At 34.7% G+C, this 25924-nt stretch overlaps 12 protein-coding genes and 1 non-coding gene across 13 annotated transcripts; 5 read left to right on the forward strand and 8 right to left on the reverse strand.

Moving 5' to 3' along the window:
• Positions 1 to 265: 265 nt before the first annotated feature.
• MUM3 (Mum3p) lies at positions 266 to 820 on the forward strand (the record flags this gene model as incomplete). Its single annotated transcript, XM_019180788.1, has 1 exon — positions 266 to 820. A coding segment is annotated over one exon (555 nt), but the record flags the coding sequence as incomplete, so codon positions are not given.
• Positions 821 to 859: 39 nt separating this feature from the next.
• Positions 860 to 2107, reverse strand: RNA1 (GTPase-activating protein RNA1; the record flags this gene model as incomplete). The annotated part of the gene is made up of 1 exon (XM_019183929.1): positions 860 to 2107. One exon carries the CDS (start codon positions 2105 to 2107, stop codon positions 860 to 862), a length of 1248 nt encoding a protein of 415 aa, XP_019036475.1.
• On the reverse strand, positions 2088 to 3039 carry MBF1 (multiprotein-bridging factor 1). Its single transcript, XM_019186618.1, has one exon. The coding sequence runs from the start codon at positions 2996 to 2998 to the stop codon at positions 2546 to 2548; it is 453 nt and encodes a 150-aa protein (XP_019036476.1). The 5' UTR covers positions 2999 to 3039; the 3' UTR covers positions 2088 to 2545.
• A 217-nt stretch (positions 3040 to 3256) lies between these two features.
• On the forward strand, positions 3257 to 4425 carry HGH1 (Hgh1p; the record flags this gene model as incomplete). Its single annotated transcript, XM_019186002.1, has 2 exons — positions 3257 to 3277; positions 3331 to 4425. The coding sequence occupies 2 exons, from the start codon at positions 3257 to 3259 to the stop codon at positions 4423 to 4425; spliced, it is 1116 nt and encodes a 371-aa protein (XP_019036477.1).
• Positions 4426 to 4464: 39 nt separating this feature from the next.
• On the reverse strand, positions 4465 to 6231 carry TFG1 (transcription factor IIF subunit TFG1; the record flags this gene model as incomplete). The annotated part of the gene is made up of 2 exons (XM_019182364.1): positions 4465 to 5751; positions 5821 to 6231. The coding sequence occupies 2 exons, from the start codon at positions 6229 to 6231 to the stop codon at positions 4465 to 4467; spliced, it is 1698 nt and encodes a 565-aa protein (XP_019036478.1).
• Positions 6232 to 6380: 149 nt separating this feature from the next.
• On the reverse strand, positions 6381 to 7030 carry WICANDRAFT_35832 (uncharacterized protein; the record flags this gene model as incomplete). Its single annotated transcript, XM_019182361.1, has 4 exons — positions 6381 to 6665; positions 6714 to 6801; positions 6857 to 6920; positions 6973 to 7030. Coding segments are annotated over 4 exons (495 nt in total), but the record flags the coding sequence as incomplete, so codon positions are not given.
• Positions 7031 to 7354: 324 nt separating this feature from the next.
• Positions 7355 to 8804, forward strand: TYS1 (tyrosine--tRNA ligase TYS1; the record flags this gene model as incomplete). Its single annotated transcript, XM_019185241.1, has 2 exons — positions 7355 to 7475; positions 7537 to 8804. The coding sequence occupies 2 exons, from the start codon at positions 7355 to 7357 to the stop codon at positions 8802 to 8804; spliced, it is 1389 nt and encodes a 462-aa protein (XP_019036480.1).
• Positions 8805 to 8890: 86 nt separating this feature from the next.
• Positions 8891 to 14419, reverse strand: WICANDRAFT_81490 (uncharacterized protein; the record flags this gene model as incomplete). The annotated part of the gene is made up of 1 exon (XM_019185242.1): positions 8891 to 14419. The coding sequence occupies one exon, from the start codon at positions 14417 to 14419 to the stop codon at positions 8891 to 8893; it is 5529 nt and encodes a 1842-aa protein (XP_019036481.1).
• A 500-nt stretch (positions 14420 to 14919) lies between these two features.
• On the forward strand, positions 14920 to 20004 carry WICANDRAFT_16599 (uncharacterized protein; the record flags this gene model as incomplete). The annotated part of the gene is made up of 1 exon (XM_019180699.1): positions 14920 to 20004. A coding segment is annotated over one exon (5085 nt), but the record flags the coding sequence as incomplete, so codon positions are not given.
• Positions 20005 to 20760: 756 nt separating this feature from the next.
• On the reverse strand, positions 20761 to 20949 carry QCR9 (ubiquinol--cytochrome-c reductase subunit 9; the record flags this gene model as incomplete). The annotated part of the gene is made up of 1 exon (XM_019180772.1): positions 20761 to 20949. A coding segment is annotated over one exon (189 nt), but the record flags the coding sequence as incomplete, so codon positions are not given.
• A 460-nt stretch (positions 20950 to 21409) lies between these two features.
• On the reverse strand, positions 21410 to 21497 carry WICANDRAFT_t135. The gene has a single exon. It is a non-coding gene; the product is annotated as a tRNA-Trp (tRNA).
• Positions 21498 to 21812: 315 nt separating this feature from the next.
• Positions 21813 to 22419, forward strand: MMM1 (ERMES complex subunit MMM1; the record flags this gene model as incomplete). The annotated part of the gene is made up of 2 exons (XM_019186619.1): positions 21813 to 21976; positions 22058 to 22419. Coding segments are annotated over 2 exons (526 nt in total), but the record flags the coding sequence as incomplete, so codon positions are not given.
• Positions 22420 to 22973: 554 nt separating this feature from the next.
• On the reverse strand, positions 22974 to 25253 carry SPO75 (Spo75p; the record flags this gene model as incomplete). The annotated part of the gene is made up of 2 exons (XM_019186620.1): positions 22974 to 24682; positions 24707 to 25253. Coding segments are annotated over 2 exons (2256 nt in total), but the record flags the coding sequence as incomplete, so codon positions are not given.
• Positions 25254 to 25924: the final 671 nt, after the last annotated feature.

Genomic DNA, 25924 nt, shown 5'->3' on the forward strand with positions numbered 1-25924 from the left:
TAGGTTTGCCGGGCTATTTGTTTCAGAGTCAACCATAGTGCTAATTAAAAGCTTGATAGCTCAAGGTTTTTGGAACTCACTTATCTACTTGATCAATAAGAGAAAGATTAAGATTATAGTTGGTGGATTAGACTTGAATGACGGTGCTAAGCTAAACAACCTATTGAAGAATTCAATAGTTGTTAGTAACCATAGATCGTTGTTTGATTTCATTTTGATTTATTACTTGAAGAATTTGGTGGAGAGAACAACTAATGATCAAATTGAATTGAGTTTTTTCAACTGGAACTCTTTATGGAAGGTACCATCAATCAAAACTATTTACAATTTTCTACAAAATGATGAGAATTGGACATTGGATCTATTAGTATTAGAGAATAGATTAACAAGTTTCACCAAGAACTTTAGAAACAATTGGATTGTTCATTTTCCAGAGGTTAATATCTTTACAGAAAGAAACTTGTATTTACAAAATCAGCAAGTGGAGAAATTTTATCTTCCAAAACTTGATGAATCATTATATCCAAGATTTAACAACTTCAACAATCTTATAAGCGTTGTCAACTCAAATCAGAATTCCCCTATTCAAAACTTGATTGATTTAACCATTTTATACTACAATCCTGTCAAAAACACATTTACAAATCCAAGTTTATTTGAAATATTGACATTGAAACAACCATTCTTTATAATTAATATTGATGTCAAGGTTAAACCTATCAACAAATTACCAACAAAGCAAAGAAAATTGGAGAAATGGCTTGAAAATGATTGGTGTGAGAAGGATAAAACTATAGAACTGATGCAAAAACAATTAAAGATTAATGAGTAAAAAAAATAAACAAGCCATAACAACTCACTATATATGAGTTTTCTCTAGTTCAGCTGCAATGTCTTGGACTTGTTTGTTATCATTATCGACAGTGTAGTTTTCTTGTTCTTGTTCTAATTCTTTTTCGAGAACTTCAGCTTCGATTTCTTCTTCTTCTGCCTCTTCTTCACTTTCAGTTTCTTCTTCTTCATCTTCACTATCTAATTCTTCCAAATCATCTAATTCATCTAATTCACCAAAACCTCTTTCTTCAAAGATGGCATTGATTTCATCAACAATACTTGATTCTTCTTCAAATCTATTACCATTTAACTCTAATGATTCTAATTTTGGTAATTTATTTGCAATAACATCCTTCAAAATCTCTAAAGCTTTTGAGTCTAACTCATTATATTGTAATCTAAGAGTTTTGAAACCTTGTAATGATTCTCCCGCATTGAAAGCTTTAACCAATTCTAAAGAACCCAAAGGATTCAATAAACAATCATTAACGTTCAACTCTTTCAACTCTTTCCAAATAGACAAATTATCAGCAAGAACTTTGGCAGATTTTTTGGTGATTGTATTATCTTGTAAATCCAAGATAGTCAATTTAGTATTATGTTTTAAACCTTGCAAGATCAATTTAGCAATACCTTGAGGTCTAATACCGTTTTGATATAATTTAACAACTTGTAAATCTTTATGAGCTTTCAAACCAATTGATAAATAGGTGGTTGAGCCATTTTCTAATCTATTTCTACCACAGATGAAAGTCTTCAATGAAGGTTGGCCTAATTTTTGCTTTGCCAAACTCAATTTAAACAATGATTTACCAATACGTTCACCGGCAAATGGACCCATACCATTATTTGATAAGATCAAATGTTGTAAGTAAACAGCCTTAGCAATGAAGTCCTCAACAGGTTCAATGGTTTGCAAACCGAAAGCATTGTCACTTAAGTTGATAATATGTAAATTTGGAGCTTTTGCTAATGCAGGTAATAGAAATTCTAAAGATTTTGGAATTTCATCTTTTAATCTCCCAGTGAACAAATCAGCAAAGTTAACTTCTTCTAAAGTGTCTCTATGTAAATCAATAGAGTCAGCTAAATGCTTTGAAGCATCAATACCGATGGTGTTACCTGAAAAATCCAATTTTTTAACATTTTTCAAAGCATTCAATTCTTTTAAATATGGTTCAATATCTTCTTTAGTGTCAAATTTCAATGATTTTCCAGCAAGAGAATAGACTTCTTCGTCTTTATATTCTGGAGTGAAATCTAATGAGGCCATTTTGATAGTAGATGAAGGGGTTCTTTGAGGGTTTAGGCTTGTTATTGAAAACTTGTTTTGCTGTTACAAAATTGAGATCCATGATTTTTTTTTTCAAATCAAAACATTGGTCGTGGTGTTTGGATGTGACCAGAAAGCCTTTTAAGTATGGTGGTGCTCAATGATGATAATGAGCAATTCTACATTATTAGTTTGTTCATCAATGACATTAAATTTAAGATATAGTTTTGTAAATAAGTTTGGTTTCATTAAATTCATCTTTTCAAGTAGAAAGGCTCCGTTTGAGTGTAAAGTGTACAGGAATGTAGCCTTTAGGACAGAGCCACACACCAAGTATTTATCAAGTCATTAATTCATAAAGATATATAAAAAAAGGAAAACAGAATGCTCCACAAGTGACAAATTAAACAAAACAAACAAAACAAACCATTATGCTTCTTATTTCTTTGGACCGAATAATGGATCACCAATGTTCTTACCTCTTAATTTGACACCTAAAGCTCTTTCTAGTTTACCCAACACTTGTTGGTTTGGAACGGCTCTACCAGCTTCATAATCATTGATAACATTTGGTTTTTCATTGATCTTTGTGGCTAAATCCTTTTGAGAAAGTTTCTTTTCAGTACGATGTTTTGAAATAGTTTTACCAACTGTAGCATCAATCTTCTTTGGAGCAACGACATCAGTTTCTCTGTCGACTTTGGTTAATCTTTGACCTTCAACATCACCTTTTTGGTTACCGGTTGAATATTTCTTGTCAACTGACAACACTTGACCAGTTCTTCTAGCAGCGTTGATTTGACCTTGAGTTCTAGCAACGTTGGTTCTTGGACCACCACCACCAACACGGGCTTTTGAACCGATGATTGTAACGTTATCCCAGTCTGACATTATTATTTGTTTTACTTTTACTTCCAATTGATTTGATGAATCGTTTGTAGTTGGTGAAATTGTGGAAAAGGACTTTAAAAATCCAATTTCGTCCATTTGAAGAAAGTGGCGAAACCGAAAAAAAGAAGCGCACCGAAAAAAACAAATGGCACGCTGAATAATGGCAGATAAAGTGGTTGGTCCACGCTCTTATAAACTTTTTTTTAAAAAGTTTCGAAAAAATTATTTTGTAAAGATTATTGAAGAGTTCATACAAAGATGCCTACTGAACTTGAAGAAGTATGTATTTGTATTCGTTTCGTCTATGTGAAATGTACTAACGTGTTGTCAAGTTAGTTGAGTTTTTACACTCTTCTCAAGCTCCAATTAGAACTGTCGCTTTAGAAAACTTGGTTGGGTTCTCTCAAGGTCCACACAGTGTTATATTTTCCCATGATGACTATAGACCAATTAAAGATTTGAAGATCTTAGCTCGAGACAAAGGGAAAACTATTGTTCAACAATCAATGACTATATTGGCCAACTTGTGTGATGATGAAAAAATTAGAGATATAATAGCTTCTGATGAATCATTTTTGAAATTTTTAGTTTCAAGCATTATTGATCTTGATAATAGAAATGCAGATCTAGCCACTATTCTATTGACAAATTTAGCCAAGAATGATCATATCACCAAAATCTTTGAAATAAAAGTGGAGCCTACTAATAAAGATGTTTTCAAAAGTACAAATGCCATTGATTGTTTAATTGATTGTTTTGTTAAAGGATCCGAGAGAAACTTGAATTCAAATGCAAATTTCGATTATTTATCATTCTTCTTTGCAGATTTATCAAGATTCTTGGAAGGTAGAAAATATTTTGTTACAAAGCAAGAATATGATGATATTGTCCCAATTTCAAAACTTTTAGTATTTACTGAGAAGTATGATTCTAAGATAAGAAGAGAAGGTGTTGCTTCAACAATCAAGAATGCTTTGTTTGAAATTGATTCTCATCAAATGCTTTTGGAAGATGAATCTGTTAACTTATTACCATACATTTTATTACCTATCTCAAGTTCAAAAGATGCTGAAATAGACGAGGAAGAATTATTCAATTTACCAGATGAATTACAGTTATTACCACCAGATAAGCAGAGGGACCCGTCACCTGAAATTATTGCAGTTCATTTAGAAAGTTTGTTATTGCTATGTACAACTAGACCTATTAGAGAATATTTACGTGAAAAATCAGTTTATCCATTGATTAGAGAATTACACAAGAATATAGATATTGATGATGTTGCTGAAATCTGTGAAAGATTAGTTCAAATGTTGATGAGAGATGAAAACCCGAATGAAGAAAAAGTGGAGGAAATTCCAGAAAAGATTGAAGATGGAGATGATTACGAAAGTGAAGGTGATGATGAAATCATGGAAGTTTTATGATCAATATATAATCATTGTACATTAAAAAAAAAACTGTAACTAACTATCTTTCAAAACCAAATAACCATCTTGACTCTTTAATAACTTTCTGACAAATCCTTTGATTCTAGTCTTGTTATCAGGATGTCTTGAAAGTTTAGCTTTCAATTTATGGATTAATTCCTTAGCTGTAACTTTTTCATTTGTAACAACTTGAATGATATCATCTTCAACTAATAAATCATCATTAGGAATTTCATTAGAAGAAGTTTCCCTTTTAACTTCTGGTGATTGTGGTATTTGCTGTGTAGGTTCTTCCAATTTAACTCTTTTATGTGATCTTGCTTCGTCATCAGAAGTTTCAACAACTCTTTTCTTAACATTTGGATTCCATTCACCTTTTGGAAATTTAACTAAAACAGAAGGTAAAGCTGAAAGCACAACGAGACCAACTGGATTATTGACCGTTTTAACTTTGATGCTTCTTCCTGATGGTGTTGCACTTTTACGAGTGGCTTCTCCTGATGGAACTGGGGAAACAGGTTTACTCAAGTCAGCTTTAGCACCTCCTTCTTCATCTTCATCAACTTCCAGATCAGATTCTGATAGATATGGATTAGCATCTTCGTCAGATTCATAAATACCAGTCATATCAGTTTTATTCAATGCTTTACGTAATCTTTCACCTTCTTTGTCAACTTTTCTACTTTCAAATAAATCATCATAAAGATCATCTCCATTATCTTCATCATGAAGACCCATGGCGTTTGCTGATCTCATTTCTCTCTTAATTTTACGTTCACTTTCTTTGTTTTCCTCTTCATCACCATCGACAATTGGTGCTTCTTCATCATCCGCAAAGTCCTCTTCAAAATCTAAATCATCATTATCTGAATCTCTACCACCTTTGTCTTCATCACCACCTGAAGTTCCCACTACTGTTTTCATCTTCTTTTTTGTACGTTCATATCTCGTTAATTTTTGTTCATTTTCATCAAGGTGTTTCATCAACCATCTTGGAACAGAGTTGTTTTTCTCCATTCTTGCTTCAGCTTCTTCTAAAGTTAATGTTGAATATTTGTTTCTAGGTGTGAATCTGTAAACCTTATCAGCTGGAACCATTTTGAAAGATTTATCCTTTTGATCGGCAATCAATAAAACATAAGCATCAGAGCTACCAGCTTCATAACTACCTACCCAAGTGTTTTTACCATCATAATCCTCCATAACCCAAGGGTAATATTCTTCATATCTCAACTTTTTAGCTCCTTCGTCATATGATTTGATTTGTCTAGTCTTCTTTTTAAATTGAATCTTGTTCTTTCTAGCACCACCATCTGGGGCAATCTGTGCCAATTGCTTTTCTTGTTTCTCCAATTTCTTTTCCTCTTCAGTCTTTACAGGTTCTGGTGCCACCTTGGACATATCTGCAACTTCTCTAACAATTCCATTCTTTTCCCTTTCTTCTATTATTCTCAATTTCTCTTCCTCCTCTTGTCTTTTCAATTCAACATTTTCCCTTTGACGTTGTTCAATTTCAGCTCTTGTCAATTGATATTGTAAATTTTTAGTCTCCTTACGATGTAATCTAACTGGTTTAGTAAACTTGTGAACCGGATCAACTTTTTGTTTTGATTGGAACTTTAGAATATGAGTCTTGACATCCTCAATTTCTTGTTGTGTACAAGCTCTTAAGGTACTGATATCATAGTCTGCTGGATTGAAAGTGGTTTGTTTTGGTGCTTGCGGTATTTGTCTGGTTGTTTCTCTCTTCACTTCTCTTTTGATGAGTGGCCTTGGAGGAGCACGCAACGGATTGGAACCCATGATGAATCAAAAGAATGGATGATCTGCTTGGTGATGATGGTTCTGAAAGATTTAACCTAATAAATCTAACTTCAAGTCGCAACAGAATGAATGATAAAGTGTAAAGATGGGTTTTGTAACTGGTTTGATTTTTATTTCGTCGATATTTCTTACAAAATTACATAATATCTTACATAATCGAAATCTCTAAATTGTATGTATAGTACAAACTTGTTAATTAAACAAGAAACTCTTGATGAGTTCATATAGGTTTGACCTGGGTGTGGGTTAGTATTTTGCATTTGATAATGGCCAGCTTTGTTACATACCTTGAAATGGAGTGAAATTAGCGAAAATATTAAAGCTTTTATATCTTGAACGAAATAGTAAAACACTCTTAAACCTTCTGGATCTTCACTATTTCTAACATCTGTTAAAGAGCCCAATTTGGTTGTCTGTTTGTTAGTTAGAACTCAAATGAATCTATATTTAATGTGACTTACCTCAAACGATATATGATACCTTCCAGCTTTGATTTCTAACTCTTGCTTACCATCTCTATTCTTTGGCGGCCATTTAGCATCATCTTCCCTGAACAATAGATGTTAATACTTCTCTCAGAACATTGAATCAATATCCCACTTACTTCAGTATCTCACTTTCAGCTACTATTTTCTTCAATTGTTTCACCACTGCTGCACTAATTGAAACTAATGGAAATATTAGTATATTGAATCTAGTTTTTATGCTTGATCCACTCACACTCTTTTCTTATTAACTCATCCCTCCTGTAGTTTGAATTGTTGGTATACCTTACCTTAGTAGGGAAGCCTTAGGAACGAGCGGTTTGACAGTCTCTTGAAGTGAACGATGACTGATTGTATTGTATTGTTGATTTTTCAATTTTGTAGTAGTTTTTTTTTTTTTTCACCTAAATTTCTCAGGCCTGAAATTTACTCGGGAATATATGAGCTACTCAGTTGAGCTAGTGAGAGCTTTGCATACCTAGGCAGGTATTTTATGCGTATATTTCAGAACTCCTAGGCTGGAGCCTGGAGCCTCCCTAGCTAATTCTTGAGATCATTTACAAGAAGCTACCCTAAAAATGCTCTCTGTGTAGGCTTTTGCCATAAACAACGCTGACATGTCACAAGAAGAAGAGAGTGCGATCAAAAAGCCTGACCTCGATGCTGAAGATGCTACAGAGTCGTTTTATTTGAGATATTACTCGGGGCACCAAGGTCGATTTGGGCATGAATTTTTAGGTACGTACTAAAGCATACAATACCACAGGCATTGAGAACAGATAACTAACCCTTAGGCTAGAGTTTGATGTTGAATTGAATGAAGATAAGAAAAGTGCTTTTAGCAAGATGTCCGATATTGTTACAGACCCAGAAGAACAATTCAACCTTATAACAAAGAATTTGCAAGAAGTTCTTAATGCTCAAATTATCAAAGATATTCTGGAAAAGAGAGAACGCCCATTGAAGGTTTACTGGGGTACTGCTCCAACTGGTAGACCTCACTGTGGTTATTTCGTTCCAATGACCAAATTGGCAGACTTGTTAAAAGCGGGCTGTGAAGTTACTGTGCTTTTGGCTGATTTACATGCATTTTTAGACAATATGAAAGCTTCATTAGAAGTTGTGAATTTTAGAGCTAAATATTATGAAAAAGTTGTCAAATCCATTTTGAAATCTATTGGTGTTCCTATCGAGAAGCTAAAGTTTGTTGTTGGTTCAAGTTACCAATTGACTGAAAAATATACCTTGGATATTTTCCGTCTATCAAATATTGTTTCACAAAATGATGCTAAACGTGCAGGTGCTGATGTTGTCAAACAAGTTGCAAACCCATTATTGAGTGGTTTAATCTATCCATTAATGCAAGCCCTAGATGAAGAACATTTAGGTGTTGATGTTCAAATTGGTGGTGTGGATCAACGTAAAATTTTCGTTTTGGCTGAAGAAAACCTACAATCTTTAGGTTACAAGAAAAGAGCTCATTTAATGAACCCAATGGTTCCAGGTTTGACTCAAGGTGGTAAAATGTCTGCTTCTGATCCAAACTCAAAAATTGATATTTTAGAAGAGCCAAAACAAGTCAAAAAGAAGATCAATACTGCTTTTTGTGCACCAGGTGTTGTTGAAGACAATGGTTTACTTTCATTCATTGAATATGTTGTACTACCTATCCAAGAGTTGAATAAAGGTGCTGGACAATTTGAATTCCCAATCGATCGTCCTGAAAAATTCGGTGGTCCAATCACTTATACATCATTTGAACAATTAGTGAAAGATTACAAAGAAGAGAAATTAGCTCCACCAGATTTGAAAACAGGTGTTGCTGATGCCATTAACGTTTTGTTGGCTCCAATTCGTGAAGACTTCAAAAACGATCCAGAATTCCAAGAAGCTCAAACTAAAGGTTATCCAGCTCCAGTTCCAGAAAAGAAGAAGGTCAAAAAAGTCAAAGATAAAGGCTCTCGTCACCCTGGTGCTATAAAGAAAGCTGAAGCTGCTGGAGATGCTTCTGGTGCTGATGAAGCAGCAGAAAAACTCAAAGAAGCTAAACTAGAAGAATCCAAATAGATTGCTTTAATATATTGATGTCTAATTTATTCATTCAGCTCTAGCTATAGTAGGTCTACAGTATCACAAACTGAAAGTATATTTATCTATAATGTCTCCCATCCACCTATATCCAGTGTTCCTTCCAACTTTCTAGTGACATAGTTTTGTGTATCGTGTTGAAGCCACATTTGTTTTATAAAGTTATCATATTTATCTTCACTTAACGTTAAAATCTGACCTTGTCTAGCATCCGAATCATATTCACCATGACTATCAATATAGGGTGCAGGGTGGAAGGAACCATTTCCTTTATGTAGTAACAGTATTGAGCTATGTTTCGGCAATAGAAACATCCCGAAATCATTCAGACACTCATTCTCATAATGATTATTACATTCACCTTTGTTTCCTTCGTACGCACTTTTCTGCAGATTAACAATCTTTCCACAGAATAAACAAACAGCAGGATCAAACCCTATAATCGACTTAAATTCTGGCTTGACATATATGATCTTTGTAAAAATGTCATCCAACCTCTTTGGGATATCGATAAGCTTCACAAGACCTGGATATTCCAACTTAGAAAACCTTAGATCATTATCAGTGGTTTGGATATATTGAACAAAGCCTGAAAATTTGGAATTCTCGACAGTTTCTGGTTGGTTGAACAATTCTAATTGCTCCTCCACAGTGGGTAGATTCAAAAACTTGGCCAACCTAATAGCTTCACTATCATCTTCATAGTACTGATCCAAATCCACACTATCCAAATTTGCACATGAAGCTAAGCACCAGATAGAGACCTTTCTCAAGAAAGGTGTGATAGAATGAACCAACAAGGTGTATAACAAATTCGGAAACCTCACATCTTCAAATACTTCATCAGGTAAATTATCAAACACTGGATGATTATCTCTGATTTGTCTAGCTAGACCCAGAATATTTGAGCTTGTGTTCTCTGATACTTCTAGGAGACTCAAATCAAAAAGACCGACTTTTTCATCAAACATACTGCCTTTAAGTTGTGAAAGTAAAGTTGCTATTATTTGAATCAAAAGCCCAGTATAACACAACCTTTGAATTGAGTTGTCCGAAATATTATTCGATGGAACACATGAAACCAACATCTCAAAGAAATCAAGATCGTCAAAAACTTCAAAGACCTTATCACTTGATAAGTAAGCCAACTTTCCTAGACATTCATCTGCAACTTTTACTTGAACATTCTCTTCTGGCAACTTATGGTGTTGGTAATGAGAAAGTATAGCAAACCAAGTTTTCTTGAACTCCACAAGTATTCTTAATGTTGTCAAAGTTTGATTTGATAGTTTCGAAGCCACATTGATCTCAGAATCAGTTCTCCTTAGAGCTATTTCTGTAGAGGAAATGGTGTTGGAAATCAGTTTGGTTAAATATTCTCTAAAATGTGGTTGAGAAAGCTCCCCTATACGCTTTGAAATTCTTGAGGTTATATCACGCAATGCTTTAGGAATAGTATTTTGCAAAATCAAGCTTTTGTATTGTGATTTTAGCGAGGAAAGAGCATCATCAGCTAAAATATGGGTAAGTTCTGATTCCGAATCTGAAAATGATGAATACCTCAATGAATCAAATCCAGCATGCCAATTTTCTTGCGGTTTCAAAAACTCTTTCAACGACCGATTATTGTGCGTCCAAAGAATCGGAACAAATAGATTTCCTAAGGATTTACACAAAGGACATATGAATTCAAGATTCTCAAAATCTTCAGGAACTGTTCTGGTGATTTGTGTTTGGCGACTTCTTGTTGAGACAAGGTAATTCTGATAACAGGAATAATGCATACCATGACCACAGCTTGAAGCAACAACACTGCTTAACGTACAATCATGCTCGTTCATAGGGAAAGCTGGACCAATAACATGTTTTGACCTAACATCATCATAATACCGACTCAACTTCGGGTTGTCATGATTGGATTCATCAAAAGCTTTCAATGTCCAATATTTATCCTCAAAAGGAACAGTTCTAGCAGACGATGAAGCGGACGCATTGAAAACAACACCAAAAAACTCATCAGGTCCCTTGGGCATTTGACATAAAATGCAATGTTCCTCCGGATAAAGCCATCCTTTCACCTCTTCATCATTATCCACCATATCTGCATCAGTATCGGTATCATTACCATCCCCATCAAGTTTGTTCTTTTCCACAAATTGACATTGTTGCTGTTTGAACTTGGCCATAATCTTTGCTCTTCTTTCTCTGGCCAGTATTTTTTTGCGCTCAAATTCAGATGAAGCAGTTGGTGGTGGAGAAAGAAAATCTGATCCTAAAATTGAAGCATCAAAACTTTGAACCTGTTCTTTCAAATAACTATCCACCGTTCTGTCCTTATCTTTTAACGTTCTGAATATTTCCCTAATTTTAGAATGATGTAAGCCGTAATCATCATCCTTCAAAAATTTATATAACAAAGAACCAACACTTTCGTAATAAAATGGTTCATTGTGGTCAGCTGTAAGTTCAGACCAAATATTTTCACTAAATTCCCTTGAGTACTTCAATTCTCTACCTTCGATTGCAATATGAATGAGGTGCAAAGCAAAGTTAAGCATTGTATCTGTTTTAGCTATTCCCTCATTATTCACATATTTCAACGTTGACTTCAAGAATTGCACAAAATTTTTGGAGGAGGTGAAACGAAACAAATCTTTGAACACTGTATTTTCAAGCGACTTCAAACTTGGAGTGATGAATGTTTCCGTACTAGGGACCTTTTTCTTTTTTGAAATTCTCTCTTTCATCGCCTTTTCAGCTTCTTCTCTTTTATTAGAATTGTAATGAATATAATAAGGATCCACCTGGCTGAACAATTCTTCTTTGAGCTTATAAATACCCGATTGATTACTTGATAATGGAGGTTCATAATTTGCAACTTTCTTCAGCACCAAATCAAAGCGCTTTTCATGGACAAGAAAGTCTGGTACTTCAGAACACAACTTGGAATAAGTCAATGGTTGGAAACACAAAGCATGGATGATCTCAGTTGAAAGCCTTTGATCTATCACTTCAGTTGGATCAAAATAGTATGAGGTTTGTGATAAGAGGTGGATGAAAAATAAAAGGCATTCTTCAACCATCAATGGTAGCTCAGCAGCATCATAATCATCATGATTTCCAAAATCTTCTTTAAGCCAAGGGAGCAACGACCATCTGCTAAACATAGACATCAAAATCATTTCAGAGTTAGCAATACTGGCCAAGAACTGAATCATAAATAAGTCTCTTCGATAACCAGATTCTCTGATACCACTTCCTTTGTAGATGTGTAGCTGTGTACGTATACTGAAACCATTCCTAACCCAGAACCCTATTTTGATCTGAGATAACATCACTATTACTCTAAGAGGGTGTTCAACTAAAACTCTTGCCATCTCGTCAACAGAATTTGACCTAAAATTGTCATCCAATTGGGCTAAGTCGGTAATACCAGAATATTGAACTATCCATGTCAGGAATGCATGCATTGGGTGAAGAAAACTAACTTTTGAGGAATGAACTTTGAAGTCTGTCACATTCAACTTTCCTTCTAGAGTGTCAATATTTTTGTAAATCAAATCTGTAATGTCACTGGACCCATTTGATCCTTGATTTGAATGCAAAAGAATCAGAAGCCTTGAAAACGCAACAGTTATTAATTCTGGAGTGGATTTATTATTAGGCTTCAAAAATGTCTTAGCAACCATCTCCGATAATGAAGAAATGACAGAATAGATATTGAAATAAAGTCCATAATCAGTAGACTCGTACTCCACATGTTCCACTGCTTCTCTTTCTAGCGTTGGTCTTCCTTGAAACAACTCAAGAATATCACAGACCTGATTGATGAATTGAGAAGTCAATATATTCTCAACACTATCTGACTTCAACAGAATACAACAAATATCAAAAAACACTTGACCCACTTTCCTATTTTTGAACGCAGTTGGTGCTAGATTCATGGAAGTGTCAACATCACAGGGGCGTCTGACTGATAACGAAGTGAGAAAACTATAAGCAGCAGCTAAAAGCCTTGTCAGGTCACCATGGTCAGCAATCATAGTGGCTGTTCCGAATGGCGTTAATATTTGATTCATTGAAGTCATACAGCTGGACTCTGGTTCTCGGTCATGAAGAAAAAACAACTCCAGCATAGTAGGATAAATATCTAGGTATTGGCAGCAAAGTAGTGGTCTATAGGTTAAATTGGCTGTTAATACTGAGCTGAAGAGATTATGAAGATCAACCCTAAATGACTTCCAGTACCGAATATCAAAGAATAGCAAGTATTGAAATTTTGAACCGTGGAAAGATTTCTTATCCTGATGATTGAATGAAAAATTAACATCATATCCACATTCATTAGCTAGCTCGCCATCAACATTCCAGCTTGTTGGTGTGAATTTCCAGTTCTCACTTTTGGGATTCGAAGAATCTCTAGAGGAGATGGCCACGTTGGGTATCATATCCAAGTCCAAAAAACCAATGGGATGCCCCTCAGGAATTGGATAGCATGATACACCTGTATTCCAGGGGCTGCATACCGCCCTCAGCAGCAAATCTCTTGAAACGTTGTAATTCCCGCTGATTGAACCATTTGCAATATCTGTCAACCATTGAACCATATCAGCGCACATCTCTTCCCTGAATATATCACGGGCACTTCTGATGCAACTTGATAAGCCTGTGGCTTCTAAAGTTTTTTGGGCATTAAGTAATGTCTCGATATCCGATGATCCAATCACTTTTGCTCTCCCATGTTGGTGGACCTCATCAGCGACCATTGTTGCAAAGTCTAAAACTTTTTCCGTTGTAAGTGCGACTCTTTGAATGGCATCTCTGTATTGTTTGTTTTGATCATTGTACAATAATAAATAGAATTTTTCCGAATTCCAGTCCTGACCTTTGTATTTCTCATATAGCAAAGTTGATCTTTGAGATTCTTCGATGATTTTTGCTGGACTATCTCTGATACCCTTCAGGATAGACGACGAAGAGCCTGCCATGACATCAACAATATAATCAAGAACAATCTCTATCGTATCATATAGTGAGTTTTTAAAGTCAATTGGAAAATCACTATCACTAGTTTCTTCAACATCAAAATGATCACAGTGGACTTTTGATTTCCACGCTTCTGGGTCGCCACAATCACATACACCTCCGAATTCTCTTTGACATATACTCATAATAACATCATGACCTTTATGAAACTTTTCATTGTAACAGTTTAAACAAAGTCCTGAAGACTCATCATGACCACATGTGACGCATCTATAAACTGGTTCACCTTTTTTAAATTTACGTCCACAAGATCGATTTGGGTGACGTGGATCAACATTCTCGCCTCTTTTCAAATAAAACTCTTGTGAGCACTTCTTATGACATTTATCTGGCATCAATACTTGAGCATAAGTGGGTAATTGATCTTCATCGACATCTGGGAAAAATGCACGTATGTAGCGCCCTCCATCAGCAGCAGCATAATATAAAGCTCGCCTTAGATCAATTCTAGCAGCATCACTAAAATCATAATGAAATTGGTGCGGAAGATGAACTAAATACTTTTTTAATAGCTCACGGTGATCCTGACTGGTCAAACCGGTCATCATTGTTTGAACTGATCAATTGTGTCTTCTTCGATGGCCACCAACTGCTTAATTATTCAAACAATCGAGCTTCACCCCAAATATTGAAACAATGTAATATCAACGTTCCTCTCTGTAGTAATGTCTCCCAGAATAATCTGACTACCCCACAATTCGAGCGAACTTTTTGTAATAGAGATTTGTAATGATCAGGATTCAACCAACTCCAGCATTGTAAGATCTGTTCGCAAAAACATCAACAAAAACCCGCGAAATTACAAAAACACTGCCCGAACCGGCGAAGGCAAATTTGTTGTGGGCCAACACATTTTCAATCTTCAATCGAAGTCGTCTTTTCAAGTTGGACAAGATACTTAGTCACATTGAAGGCACTGAAATACACCGAAGCATCACAACACTAAAGCTAGAAGTGGATATTTGATTCAGCAACTGATAAGTTAACGTTTCAACTTCGTTTCGATATGGATTTGTCGCCATTTAAGGCTAAGCTAAGGAACGCGCTAGCGAATTTGACTGTGCTTGGTCCAGATTCAAACGATGCATTATGGAGCGTATTGTATTATGCTGCCTCTAAAGAAGGTGCTACACTACCTACAATGTTCCCATTGGCTGAACCAAAAGATTTTCCAAAAGGTTGGGCAAGTTCAGCTTCCTTGAGCTCTAGACAGCAATTTTTTGAAAATAAGCAGGTTAATTTCACCCATGTTGGAAGGAACTGTGGAAGAAAGTTTAAGAAAGGTGAACCTATCTATCGCTGCCTGGATTGTTCGTTTGACAATACATGTGTCTTATGTGTTCATTGTTTTAATAAAGAAGATCATATTGGCCATCAAGTCAATGCAAGTATTTGCTCTTCTGGGAATACTGGTATTTGTGATTGTGGTGATCCAGAGGCGTGGAAAAGAGAATTGCATTGCAAATGTAATTCTAAAGCGGATGCAGAAGTCAATGATTACAATGGTATTTTCAATGAGGACTATGAATTGTTTTTGAAAGTTGTTTATGACGTTTGTTTAGATTTTGTTATCGAAGTGTTTGCTCGTCAAAACCAAACACTACCCGTGGTTAATGAGAGGTTAAGACGATTAGTTAGCCGCAGTGGTGATCAAAAGGAAGCTATTGATTTGTTGAAGAAAGATATATCGCAACAGACATTGAATGCAGAAAAATATGGGATGAAAGATATGATAATACAATATTGTGTTGTTCTTTGGAACGATGAATTCCACAATTTCCATGAAGCTCAAAGTGCCATCATCAGTGCAACTTCTACCTCCCGTGCAGGGGCCAAACAAGTGGCAACCCAAGTTGATAAAGAAGGAAGAACTATTTTGCTTGAAAATTCATCTCTTGAAGCACTAATTACTGGATTCACAAATGTTCAATCCAATGGGTTAACTGCAACTATAATGTCCAAAGTTGATTTTTTGAGACAAGATTACACCAAAACTATAATAGATTGGATTTCAGACACTATTAATTTTCCAAACACTGCATTCCAAAAAATAGCGAGAAGGGCTTTATGCAAATCATTATGCTCTCAATACAATTCAGATGATTTAGGCGATTCAGTATGGTCTTCCTTATACTCAACTGATTCAGGGCTTTTGAATGGTCAGCATTTGCCATATATCAGTCATGAAACTATTGATTTCACCAAAAGAGAAACATCAGCCACCACGACAATTTCAGATATTACTAAAGAAAGTTCAACCTTGGCTTTGGAGACAAGAATGCAATATCTACTTTTCTTTGATTTGAGATATTGGAAACTGCTCAGAGCGAAAGTTCATGATTTGTTGATCCCATCATTAGTTTCTGATCTTGAATACAAAATTATTGCAGCCAATCAAATAGTGGAGATTTATGGGTTACTGATGAGCAACTTATCCAAGCTAGATAGAGAACCACACATTAGTGCTCTAGATGAAATATCTTGTCAATTTTTCACTTGTCCAACCAATTCAACAAATATTATAAGCACTGAAAAGATAAGAGATGTACTATATCCGGTTGTGAGATTATTTGATTCTCATTCCAGACCGTTGAATTCTGAAGTGAAAAAGTTCAGAATTCCTCATAGAATGCTAGATAAATCTACATCCATCAGGAAATCATTTACGAGATCCATAAATGATTTGAATTATATGTTTGACAAAACAACCACAATCAACAACTTCTTTTTACCAGAAAACTTCATGCCATTTTGCTACCTTCTTCGTCTATTTGATAGCAATTGGGAGATCCAGAGAAAGGTTGGTGAACATGTTGAGAATGAAACTTATGACTTTGTTGATTACTTTGGCTATACTTTACAATTATTAGGGGTTGTTTATGCTGCCAGCGATCCTTCCAAATTAAATCCAGTTGATAGAGAATCTGTTGCTCTTGCAATTCAAAAATTGCTTCATTTATTATCGTTGCAGCCATCAGATAAATCTAAAGTCTATAAGTCTTATGAGCTTGTTGATTTCCAAGTATCTAAAGAATACACTGGTTTCATGAACCCTTCAAATGTCTTTCTTTCAAGGCTATTACAAATTGCTGCCAAGTCCTCAGAAGATATTATAAAAGTTGTTGATGGCTTTGATTTTGTTAAAATTGCTGATTCTTCTTTAAGAGCAATTGTGTTATGTGTTCAGATCGAGTCTCAATTCTGGGTTCGTAACGGGTTAAGCTCTTTAAAACAAGCATATACCTATAAATCGCCTCAGTTGGTTCATGATACTGGTTATTACAGGGATGTTCACTTAACACAGATAGGATTACTGTGCACTGATCCGGAAAGAGCATTTTTAAATATTTTGAACAGATTCGAATTGTTGGATTGGTTTTCAAACAAAATGCAGCTCACCAATACAGTTTATGAAGATAAGGTCTACACAATTCTTGAGAAATTGATATCATTTTTCTATGTGCTTATTTCAGAACGTTCATTGTTTATGGAGTTTGAGTCTACCGAGAAGGAAATACGTCATAGATTGAAACAGGTTCTCATTTACACACTATATTATAAACCGTTGACTTATTCTGAGATTGAAGAGTCTCTATCTGATGATTTGTCATCATATGAACGTTTAGATGAAATCTTGAATGAAGTTTCGATGTTCACTGCTCCAAGAGGATTAAATGATGATGGTCGTTACAGCTTAAAACCTGATTATTACAAGTTTGTTGATCCGTTGAAATTATTGGCACAAGTTAAAGACTTTCAAGATAATACAACAGTTTTATGCAAAGCACTTTCAGAGACTGACAAACCTGTTGATGATGTTATTCTTGAACCAAAATTAGCTAAACTTGAATCTTACAAGACCTTGGCCGGTTTCACTAGAACAAATGAATTTGCAAAGTTTGTTTACAAACTGCTAGAATATGCACTCCAAAACAATCAAGACACTTATGTTCCCCAATTGCTTCATTTGCTACATGCTGTTTTCAAAGATGATGAGATGGTTAATGGTAAAGATCATATTATTGAATCTTTTGTTCAGATACCTGTGTGTGAGTCTTTATTTTCTATTGCAACTTCTTCAGATTTCTCAAAACAAACTACAAGAAAAGCAGATTACTTATTGGAATCATTGATTGTTAAAAATAGCCGCTCATTTTTTGAGACATTGACATCCTGTTTCGGTGAAGAAGCGGTGAATGTTTATAAGGAGAAAAAGAAGTCTAGTGGTGTTAATTTTGATGAAAGTGAGCCAGAACGCAAGAGAAGAATTGCGAAAGAGCGTCAAAAGAAAATTTTGGAAAAAATGTCAAAGAAGCAGAAATTGTTCATTGAAAAGAATGATACAGGTGCTCAAGATGAAGAAAGTGAGAACTCTGATACTCCAGAAGGCGTCAGACACTGTGTTTTATGTCAAGGTGCAGAGACACCTGAAGATTTGTTTGGTATTCCTGCTTCATTTGTCAAGTCGAATGTTTTCAGACATCTTCCATCTCATGATAAATATTTCATTCAAAGGGCATTTAAGAATTGGGATGATGATTCTGTTGGAAATAACCCTGAAGCTGTTGGCTTGGGCTTCCCATTATCTGAGAATAGACGCAATAACTTTGAAACTCATACAATCGCGTCATCATGTAATCATGGGATGCATTTCAAATGTCTAAAGGATTACATGAGGGAACACAATCACTCAACCCCATCATTTGCATGTCCACTATGTAAGACATACCACAATCACTTTCTCCCAGTTTTCAACCCTAAAAATATCATCAGTCATGAAATTTTATCAAACACCTCAAGCAGTGTATTCGAATCATTTGTGGATCAAACAATGGATGTTTCTTTCGGGTCTTATGGTGATGGTTTTGAAGATTCATTGGATGTGGTTTTGGGAAGAGATTTTGAAAAGGCAGGTGCAGACGTCAAGTATTTTACACGAATGTTGAATATTTTGAGCAGTTCAATTAGACAAGCTGAAATATCAACCAGAATCAATGGATCTTCATCATATTCGGAATTTTTGAAACAAATTCCTGAGCAGACTTACAGAGTTTTAAGAGGAGTTTTCCAGACTTTGACCATTTTTCAACAATATCGTCATTTTAGCATATCTGACCTTGGGCACCATCCTGATCATGAAATTGATGTTGTATATCAATTGATAGTTAGCTTTTTCATGGGTACAAGTGATATGAGGGAAGATATAAGAGAAAGGTTCGTTGATGTTTCTGGTGAATATCTGTGCCGCTTACTTTCAAGAGTTTTCGACTGTGGTGAGTTTTCGGTTGAGTTGACTGGCGAAATGCCTTCACAAGAGCAGATTAATGCTTTTAGAAGTTTGATTAGTGATTCTGGTATTCCCTTGCCTGTTAAGCAGAAGTTTTTGGCTGATGATCAGTTTTCTGTGCAAATTGTCAAAATGACTGAATTGATGTTGCTACCACAGTTGAGAAGTCTATGCATTTTCTTCAGAGTGCTGTTCCCAGACTTTGATTTACAGAAATCAGATGATGATAGTGCTGTCTTGAATGATCTATTAAGCTCTTTGGGATTTCCAAATTATCATGAAGTTATTCGTGTGTCAATGGAGAATAAAGAAAGAACAGCTTTCAAATTTGATGAGCCTTTGCCTTATCCTGGTGTTATCAAATTGGTTGATTTACCAACTGAGCTAAACTTTTTTACAACAACAACAAATGACACATCAACTAATATATCAAAAAGATTTGAGCCAGAAGTGAACATTTCAAGTTATAACAATAGAATTGATTTTTCGGTGTGCTTGACATGTGGTAAAAAGGTGTTCAAAACTGATGATAGAAATGAAAAGTTACTTCATATGAAGAACACACACTGTGATAGTGGCCCAGATGGGTTATACTTAACACCAAATACTGATGTTGTCAATTTAATGAGTAGCACGGTTAGTGGTCATTATTCCAAGATTGTTAATGCTCCATTTTTAAATTCACATGGTCAAAGTGGTAATAAAGCTGTTCAAAACGGTCAAATCGCTAGATTAAACGTTGAAAGATATAAATATTTGAACAGCTTATGGTTGACTGGTTCCATTTTCTCATATTTGAGCAGAAATTCTTCACCCGTATTCCCAAGATTAGGTTTAGATAATAATGGAGAGGAACGATTTTGGCAACAATTTTTAGCAAATGCAAGAACAGATCTTGAAGTCCAGAACATGGATGATGATGATCAACCATTTGTTTTCACATTCCCACCAGGAGCTAATTATGTTAATGAGCTTAGAGGACCAGTTATCAATGATGAAGATGAAGAAGATTCAGAAATGGACTCGGATCAAATGGATGAAGATGATGAAGATGATGATGGATTTGGTTTTTTCACTGAAGAAGAGGAGGAAGAGTTTCTAGAAGGTGAATTAGATCATTTTGAAGATGTCGATAACGGAGGATTTATGTCAGAAGATGACATGTACATAGATGGATATTATGACAATGATGGGTTTGAGGTTGCAGATGACATGGAAATTGATCACTTTGACGATGATCTAGACAGCGATGACGTGGATTGATTTGATTTCAATGTTTGAGAAATTTTAGTAAATATTGATTTAATCTACGAGTTTATAACATATTAAATTTTAGCTTTGTGTATTTGAAACGAAACAGTTGGGTTGTAAAACCATGTACAAACTTTAATTATAACAAATTTCTAATATGTTCTTTGTTGTAATTTGAAATAGATGAATATGTTGATGTTTTTGATTTTTGTTTGCCATATTGGCTCATAAAGTTGAATATGTACCAAAAGAAATGACATTTGTTGATTAAATTTTTTGTAGATTTCAGTATAAATAAGTTTTGATTTGATCTATTATTGATTAGGAACAATTCATTGTTTATTCATCATCTTCAGCTTCATCATCACCACCTTCAAGGTATTTACCTTTGATATCTTTCCATAATTTACCTTTGTTGTGGTTTTCGTAAAATTTAGTGACGGCAACATCGAAGAAACCTTGGAAGACGAAAGCACCAACGAAGATGGTACCAACGTAGACAGAGTTTCTTTTAATCAAAGTGTTGTAAATGCTGGTGTAGAAAGACTAAAAAATCTGTTAGTAAAACTGGTCCAATAAGTTAACGAAAGGGACGAAGTATTAGATTTTGAGAAGGGGTCTGAATCTCTTTTGAAACAATGGGAATTGATTATTTCAATAACTATTTTTGATGATACTTAACATTGATTCTTAACATTGATTTTGAATACGTCCTCAAACAAGCTATGACAATGGGCTCTCATTACCAAGAAAAAACACATGACAGACCTCAAATCCATAACTTCAGCACCTAATACGTGTCTCGCTTTATTTTGACATACCATTTTGCTTGATGCTTGATAAATCTGTGTTGTATATCTATGTTTTGCTGAAAGAGCCTATAATCTATCAACGCTTTTTTTTCATTTTTTATGTAAATTTGTTTTGAGAATTGTTGATTGGTTAAATTCGAGCCTTGAGATTATGTAATCGAGCGCGAAAAATTCGCGAAAAAAAAGATTGACACGGACAGGAATTGAACCTGCAACCCTTCGATTGCACTAAAGTCCAAACTGGAGTCGAAAGCTCTACCATTGAGCCACCGCATCATCTTGGATACTTTTATGCCAGCTGAATACCACACCAGGAAAAACGGCTGGAAAAATCTCAGGTTTGAAGCAGTTTAAGAAGACATTTGCCATTTAGGTATATTTCTATTGTCATTTGGAGTTTACTGAACTAGATTTGGCTCCTATTGTCTAAATATTTTTTGGTTTAATTTGGAATTAAAGTTGTTGTTATTTTGGCGCACCATCCAAATTTGGGACGAAATGAGAAAAACATGAGGTCGATCAAAAGTTGATATCAAACAACAACCTAAATCATTCCAGAAAGCTTTGTTAGATGCTATTAGGGATAGTATAATGACTGAATCCAATAATGTTGAAACTACAACTCCTACAACAGTGGTGATCCAACAAGACTCACACTCCACATTGATTACATTGGACGACTACATTAGCAAAGCATTACCATATCATTTACAACGACAATTTCAATTGAATGCAGCATCCCAATCAAAGAATTGGTCATTTACACAAGGTCTTCTGATAGGTCAGCTAAGTGTTATAATAGTGTTGATTTTTTTCATAAAGTTTTTCGTCTTCAGTGAAACTAAATCCCCCAATGATAATTTAAATGACTTGAAAATACCCGTTGTCAAGAATAAAGATATAGGGAGTACAGGTGGTTCAGGCGCTAATGATAGTAACGACCCAAGTGTTTCTATCAATTCCATCCTGGAGAAGACATACTATAATGTGGAAACACATTCTCCTGAATCTTTGGATTGGTTCAACGTCTTGGTTGCACAGACAATTAATCAATTCAGACAAGAAGCATTAGCTTCAGATAATATAGTCAATTCACTCAATAGCTTCCTACAAAATGCAGAACTACCAGATTATTTGGATAGAATAAAGATCACAGAACTGGATATAGGTGATGATTATCCAATCTTTTCAAATTGTCGTATAAAAAAGAATCCAACAAATCTTAATAATTTACAAGCTAAAATTGATGTTGATCTTTCAGACACTTTAACACTTGGTATTGAAACTAATCTGTTATTGAATAAACCAAAACCTTTAACAGCTATACTACCTATTCAATTGAGTGTTTCAATAGTTAGATTTAGTGGGTGTTTAACGGTTTCATTGATTTCAATTGGTGATGATGATGATTTATTGAATGATGATAAAGGGAAAGGTACTGCCCTAATGTTTTCATTTGCACCAGATTTCAGACTCAATTTCAGCATAAAGTCCTTAATTGGTTCAAGATCTAAATTGGAAAATATACCTAAGATCAGTAACTTGATTGAAAATCAACTGAAAAGTTGGTTCATTGAGAGATGTGTCGAACCAAGGTTCCAAGTTATTAGACTACCAAGTGTTTGGCCAAGCAGAAAAAATGTTAGAGAACCGTTGAATGAAGATGAAGAATAAACAGATGGGGGTCATTACGATGTTTTAATTTATTACAATACATGTGTATATATGGACTATATTGTAAAAACTTTCCTTCTACTCACTAACACTAGTACCATCTGGTGGGCCATTCTGGATCACAAGATCACCATTTTTCGATATTTCTGCATCCCTGTTTCTCCCTTCTATGCCAAAGTACTTTAACGAATTAATCTCAGCTTCTGATACGCTGAAGCAATCGCTTGGAATCCAGATCAAATTATTTGTATGTTGAAAACAAGCATGGTGAAAAGTATCATTGAATAAGTTTTCATTTGGAGCTTCGTTGTGATCTTCTTCTCTCCGTTTAGCAATAGCTGCAGGTCCAGCTTCGAGATCTTGAAGTTCATATTCTTCAGGTTCGTTCATATCTGGGTCATATAAAGTCAATGGCATATTTTTGGATAAAAGTTTATTAAACATTTTTTGAATTTGTATTTGACCAGCAGCAGTGAATATCAAAAGAACAAAAGTGATGAAGGAATGACCAATACAATTTGGCTGGTTCAATTCATCTCTTGACAAAATAAAGATTCCGAGTAAACAAATTTCCATGAAATAAATACCTGAATATAGATGAAAAATGGCTTTAGGGTAAAATTGTCCGTAATTTTCAGAAACATTTCTCAAATTAAATTGATACTTCAATGAGTACTTGAATGATAACAATACCATGACAAAAGATAAGCAACAGAAAACAAGAATCAATGGTGACAAGATGCAATATATCAATCCAATAGATCCCAAAACAGCAAACGTTGGGTAAATAGACCCCCATTTATAACTTGGAATACTTGTTAGTCTGATAAATTTTCTTCTTGGTGTTGTATCTCTGAAGGGATTTGTCACGATGCTTTTGAATAATTGTAATATCTGCAAAAGGTTGTTCCCAAAATATGACAAGCCTCTGATTAATAAGTATGAAAAGAAAAAATTTGAACATTTGGGTAAGTTTGTTGCCAAAATATTAGGGATTGACACCGGGTTGTTCACTAAACTTTCCAAAATCACTGTTAAACCAGAAGATATCGTAACAACCATGAAAATATGAATGAACAGAAAGACAAACATCCAGTTTTGGACATCTAACTCAACTTGAGCACCAGTTTTTTTGCATTTAAGAAAGCTCAACCATCTAAAAATAAAAGGTACAGTCTCTGATAAACAAACCAAAAGAACAACAGAAAGAAAATTTGAAATGACATCTGTAACATAGTCTGGTAAATAGTTCAACCAAGATAAAAAAGGAATTAATACCGTTAAATATGGAAGTTGTGATATCAATCCAATGAAGGCTACTGGAATCACCCATCCTAGTATCACTATCACGCTAAAAGTGTTGGCCAATATAACTCTAGCAAAAACAAAAGCATTACTTTGCACTGAAAGATTTTCCCATATCAAATCTTGTGGATCAACGAATATAAGAGTATTATCAAGTGCGTTCACTTTATCAGATATCTGGATTTGACTGAACAAATGAGGTTGGAAACTGTCTTTAAACTGAATAAATACTTTGTTGTATTTCTTGTCATTCAACGGACTTTTTTCTCTTGCAATCAATGAGGCTCTTAGCTGTCCGATTTTGCGTTTGTTTTCAACATGTTCACTGATAACAACTTCTAATGTTTCCTTTATATTTCTCATGTAAAACTTTGGAAAAACATACCAAACAAATTTAACTCTGATATCCCCCAACCTTCTAATATTGAACATTCGCTTATTGTGTCCAAATCTTGTTGTATCGTCCACATAGTTTTCATCAACTATAGCATTCGCAAAAAAGTGACCTGAAATGAGCTTTGTCTCTAAAACTTCAATCTTGTCAATCAAATGAACATTTTTTGAATACTTGCTTTTCAATTCATCATAATTGTAAACAAACCATATGTTCTTTATTTTATTTCCCGAAACTTTGCTGAAAACTTTGGTCAATAGTTTCCTATCTAACAAATTCAAAGGAACATTATCAATTAAAATAGTGTTTGAATGGTTTCTACTTGGAATTTTTGGAGGTTGTTGAGCTTTTGTTACTAAGTAATTATTTTTGATTTTCACATAATTCAACAACTCTGCAATAACAAGTCCATGGAACAAAAAAATTGAAATAACTGTCATAGTTAAATGAATGCTTAACCTTTTCGAGAAAAGTGGTGCAATATTTGACATTGAAATCCTATCCAATCCAGTAGTGACTTTAGGAATTGTACCATTGGTATATTTCAACAAATCTCTTGGTTTATAATGATCATATCCGGAAGTATAATTCACTGGGATTAAAACAGGGATATTTATACAAGCCAATGCTGTAAAAAGTACCAATAGAAAACATAAATACCTAAGGAAAAAATAAGCATCTAAACCTAACCTCAAATAATCATTCAAAGGATGCATAATTGTAGAGGGAACCCAGCTAAAGAGACCATCATTCAATGGAGCGATTCTTTCATTATCAGGAACGTAATAACAGTTGGGTTGATAGATATTTTTCAATTTGCACCGAAGTAAACTGAAAATGGTTGTTTGGAAAGCACAAAATATCAAAGAAATCAGTACAGATGAAATAAAAGTCCTGAATGATATACCAGCAGAATTTTGAGCAGACCCTGATTTTGGAGTGTTCAAGAAGTCAAAAAAATGTAGGAATCCTTTATTATCAGTACCATTGGAAAAGGGATCAAAATATGTAGTGTAATCTAGCAATGACATTCTTGAGCAACTTGCTAGCACCAGCTTATTTGAGCAAGTAAGATTTCATGACACATTATTAGCGATAAAATCCAGCCATATTAGCACTCAGGTCTGTGGTGGCTCTGTATTTGGTTTTGTGTCAACAAATATAAACACAAAGACAACTTTGGTATTTAAAAAAGGGTTTTCCTGCAATATTTCTTTTCCTTTACCAACATCACATAATACCAGTACAAATCAAACAATCAACCCAATGATCAATCATCACTACCATAGCTTCGATGGACCATCGTCTTCTCGTGTATGGTTCTGTTGTG

This window comes from Wickerhamomyces anomalus (genome assembly GCF_001661255.1).
Source record: "Wickerhamomyces anomalus NRRL Y-366-8 unplaced genomic scaffold WICANscaffold_7, whole genome shotgun sequence".
Taxonomy (NCBI): Eukaryota; Fungi; Ascomycota; class Saccharomycetes; order Phaffomycetales; family Wickerhamomycetaceae; genus Hansenula; species Hansenula anomala.